This window comes from Otolemur garnettii, unplaced genomic scaffold (assembly GCF_000181295.1).
Source record: "Otolemur garnettii isolate 467f Iridium unplaced genomic scaffold, OtoGar3 scaffold00014, whole genome shotgun sequence".
NCBI lineage: Eukaryota > Metazoa > Chordata > Mammalia > Primates > Galagidae > Otolemur > Otolemur garnettii.
The window spans coordinates 2,781,532-2,785,728 of record NW_003852409.1 but is presented as its reverse complement, the minus strand read 5'-3'; the positions used below and the strand labels follow the sequence as shown (position 1 = coordinate 2,785,728).

Here is a 4,197-nt window from a genome sequence, read left to right as displayed (position 1 = left end):
TATTCTGGCCTGGAGTGGTGGCTTACAGTAATCCCAGAACTTTGGAAGGCCTAGGCAGGAGGATCACTTGAGACCAAGTGCTGGGGGCTGCAGTGAGCTATGACAACAACACTGCACTCCAGCTTGGGTGACAGAGTGAGACCCAGTCTCCAAAAAATATAAATAAGTAAAAATAAAATAAGATGATTTAGAGATGGGCTAGAAGTGAAGAAACACTATCAAGATTGGGAGGGACAGAAAGTTTAGGTAAAAAGATAGCAGTGTCCATTTGCGAAAGGTTGACATTTTTCTTAAGTTAATTATAAAGGTTATGTGACAGTATATAAAAAAGCTTACATTATCATGGGGAAAACTGGAATGTCAAATACTGTACTGAAAGGGAAATATGAAAGGAAATCTGGTGAGCTGCAACATCAGGATTGCATGTGTATGTATGAGTGTGTGCCGCGAAAGGGGCCCCTAAAGTTGGAAAAGGGAAATTGTACCTAAATGTACCTTTATTTAAAAAATATTCATTACAAAATTTTATAAAGAGGCCAGGCCTGGTGGCTCACACCTGTCATCCTAGCACTCTGGGAGGCTGAGGTGGGAAGATCGTTTGATCTCAGCAGTTTGAGACCAGCCTGAGTAAGAGTGAGAATCCATCTCTACTAAAAATGAAAAACTGAGGCAAGAGGATCATTTGACCCCAGGAGTTTGAGGATGCTGTGAGCTATGATACCATGGCACTATACTACGGGTGACAAACTGAGGCTCTATCTCCCCTCAAATAATTTTTTTGGAAGAGGTGGTCAACACATACAGAATATTTTGTAACTATTTTGTAAAATTTTGGGACACCCTGAATTTAGAATTCCATTAATGTTACCATAATATCTTTATGATAATTACATATATATATGGTTTCTAATTGAGTTAAATTTCAGGGGCTGCCAGGAGGAACTGAGAAGGCCTGAGGCGATAAAAGACAAAGACTAGGAGGACAGGGCCCAGGTTCTAGTTCCAGCTTTGCCATCAAGCTGCGGGATCTCAGGCTTCCCGTTGGGACTAGGCTTCATCATTTCTAAAATGATGAGGTAGACAAAATCCTAAGAGAGAGAAACTCCCTCAGGGCTGCCACTGTAACTAGTTTGAGTCTCAGGGAAGCTCAGAATTAGAAAATAAAGAGAACCAGCAAACACAGAGCAGAAAAAGCCAGAAGTTTCAAGAAGGTCTCCAATAACTCAATATGAAAGGAGCCAGCCGTCTGTAATCATTGTTCACAGCAGCATATTCACAATAATCAAAAGGTGGAAACATCCCGAATGTCCACCGGCAGATGAATGGAGAAACAAAGTGTGGTTACGTATGGAAGATGGACTATCATTCAGCCTCAAAAGGGATGAAATTCTGACACATGCCACAACATGGATGAACTCTGAAGCCTTAATAAAAAAGGGCCCAGCCTGACACACAGGGACAAATATTGGACGATTCCACTTATATGAGGTATGCAGTGTAGTCAGATTCATAGAGATAGAAAGTAGAACAGTGGCTACCAGGGGCTGGGGGGAGGCGGGAAATGGGGAGTTACTGTTTAATAGGTATAGAGTTTCAGTTTGGGATGAAGAGAAAGTTCTGGAGGGAGGTGGTGCTGGCAGCACAATAAGAATGTGCTTAATGCCACTGAACTGTACACCTAAAAATGGTTAAAATGGAAAACCTAGTGGTTCTCCACCTTCCTTATGCCACAACCCTTTAATACAGTTCTTCATGTTGTGGTGACCCCCAACCATAAAATTATTTTTATGGCTAGCAACACCAGGCTATTTTGTTGTTGTAGTTGTCATTGTTGTTTAGCAGGCCTGGGCCGGGCTCGAACCCACCAGCCTCGGTATATGTGGCCAGCGCCCTAATCACTGAGCTATGAGCCCCGAGCTTATTTGTTTGTTTTGAGACAGAGTCTCTACTCAGTTGCCCTGGATAGAATACCCTGACATTATAGCTCAGAACAACCTCAGACTCCTGGGTTCAAGCAATCCTCTTGCCTTAGCCTCCCAAAAGCTGGGACTAGAGGCGCCTGCCACAGCACCTGGCTGGTTTTCCTTTTTTTTTTTTTTTTTTTCAGGTTTTGGCCAGGGCTGGGTTTGAATCCACCACCTCCAGCATATGGGGCCAATGCTCTACTCCTTTGAGCCACAGGCGCCACCCTGGTTTTCCTATTTTTAGTAGAGACAGGGTCTCACTCTTGCTCAGGCTGATCTGGATCTCCCAAGCTTAAGGAATCCACCCATCTCTGCCTCCCAGAGTGCTAGGACAAGCATAAACCACCACCCCTGGCAGGAATTTTGGTACAGGCCTGGCAACGTACATAATCGTAGCACTCTGGGAGACCAAGGCAGGTGTATTGCTTAAGTTCCAGATCAGACTGAGCAAGAGTGAGACCTCGTCTCTACCCAATATAGAAAAACTAGCTGGGTGTCTTAGTGGGTGCCTGTAGTCGTAGCTACTCGGGAGGCTAAGGCAAGAGGATGTCTTGTGTCCAGGAGTTTGAGGTTGAGTGCTATGATGCTACAGCACTCTCCCTAAGAGGACAGAGTGAGACCCTGTCTCAAAAAACAAACAAACAAAAAAAAACACATTTTCTTTTTGTTACAAAAAAAGACTATCTAAATAAATGGCCCAAGAAAAGTCATTGTGCTGTAGCTAATTAGGTCCCGCCCGCCCCCTGCTCACGGAGATGACCCGCAGGTTGACGTCCTCGGGCTGCAGCGGGTAGGCGCTGGTGCACTGGAGGAAGCAGAAGTTGGGGTTCAGGGGCTTCACAATCTGATAGACCTGCTTCATGGTGGCCATCGACTGCATCCCGCTGGAGATCACCATCGGGCGACCTGGGTAACCCAACGTCCACACCACCGTCACTTTCTCTTTAGGGGTTCTAACTCCCTCAAACACATCCCAGCTATTGGTCTCATGGCTTAACTGAACTCCATAGCCATCACTTACAACACTGTGGAGGAGCAGAGGTGAGCTTGGTGGGTGCCTGCCCTCAACCACAGGAAATACGGACTCCCCTCTGTCCCCCAACATGATTCTTGACCAAAGTGAACTGAATTAAGGAGGTAGAGGAATTTCACACACCCAAAAAGGAAAACGAGCATCTCCTCTGAGTAAGAGGATGCACAGCATGGCTATATGGTAGGGTGTGTCCTGACCCCTAGTTCCAGAGCGTGAGTGAGTGCAAGGCCTGGGGCTGCCACTTTCAGTTGTGCTGGGGAGAGCACTGTCCCTCTCCACCTTTCAGATGCTGAAACTCTGTGAAATACAAGTAAGCATAAAGCATCATAATCATGACCTACTTCAGTCCTAGGGCTGTTACAGGGACCCAATAAGATCACTCATGCTGCAAAACCACTTTATAAGCTGTACCATGCAGACATTTTTCAAATCAGAGTTGCCTCTAAAAAGTTGTTTATACATACCGTCATATCTTTAATTTCTTTTTTTTTCGAGACAGTGTCTCACTCAGTCATCCTAGGTACAGTGCCATGGCATTATAGCTCACAGCAACCTCAAACACTTGGGCTTGAGTGATCCTCTTGCCTCAGCCTCCCAAGTAGCTGGGACTATAGGTGCCCGCTACACACTCAGCTAGTTTTTCTATTTTTAGTAGAGATAGGGTCTTGTTTTTGCTTAAATTGTTCTTGAACTTCTGAGCTCAAGCAATCCACATGCCTGGGCCTCCCACAGTGCTACAATTACAGGTGTGAGCCACTACGCCCAGCCCAATTTCTTATAAATGTATATATTTTTTGAGATGGAGTTTTACTTTGTTGCCCTCTATAGAGTGCAGTGGCATCATAGCTCACAGCAACCTCAAACTCCTGGGCTCAAGTGATCCTCTTGCCTCAGCCTCCCATGTAGCTGGGACTATAGGCACCCACCACAATACTTGGGTATTTTTAGAGCTGATGTCTCACTCTCGCTCAGGCTGGTCTTAAACCTGTGAACTCAGGCAATCCACCCACTTCAGACTCCCAGCATGCTAGGATTACAGGTGTGAGCCACCTCATCCAGCCCCATAAATTAAAAAAACTTCTTTAAAAAATTTCTTATAAAAATTGTCATATACTTCATTTCTTTCCCTTCAAGTTAGCACATTAAAAATGGAAATATGTCCTAATCAAAAAGAAGTTTCTAAAATTTTTTTTTTTTTTT

At 44.7% G+C, this 4,197-nt stretch overlaps 1 protein-coding gene across 1 annotated transcript in view; it reads right to left on the bottom strand.

Annotated features, from left to right (window-relative positions):
- Positions 1-4,197, bottom strand: part of NANS (N-acetylneuraminate synthase) — a 22,634-nt gene that overhangs the window by 3,875 nt on the left and 14,562 nt on the right. The window contains exon 4 of the mRNA XM_003785161.3: positions 2,716-2,870. Within this exon, the coding sequence (XP_003785209.1) occupies positions 2,716-2,870 (155 nt within the window). The remainder of the gene's footprint in view (positions 1-2,715; positions 2,871-4,197) is intronic.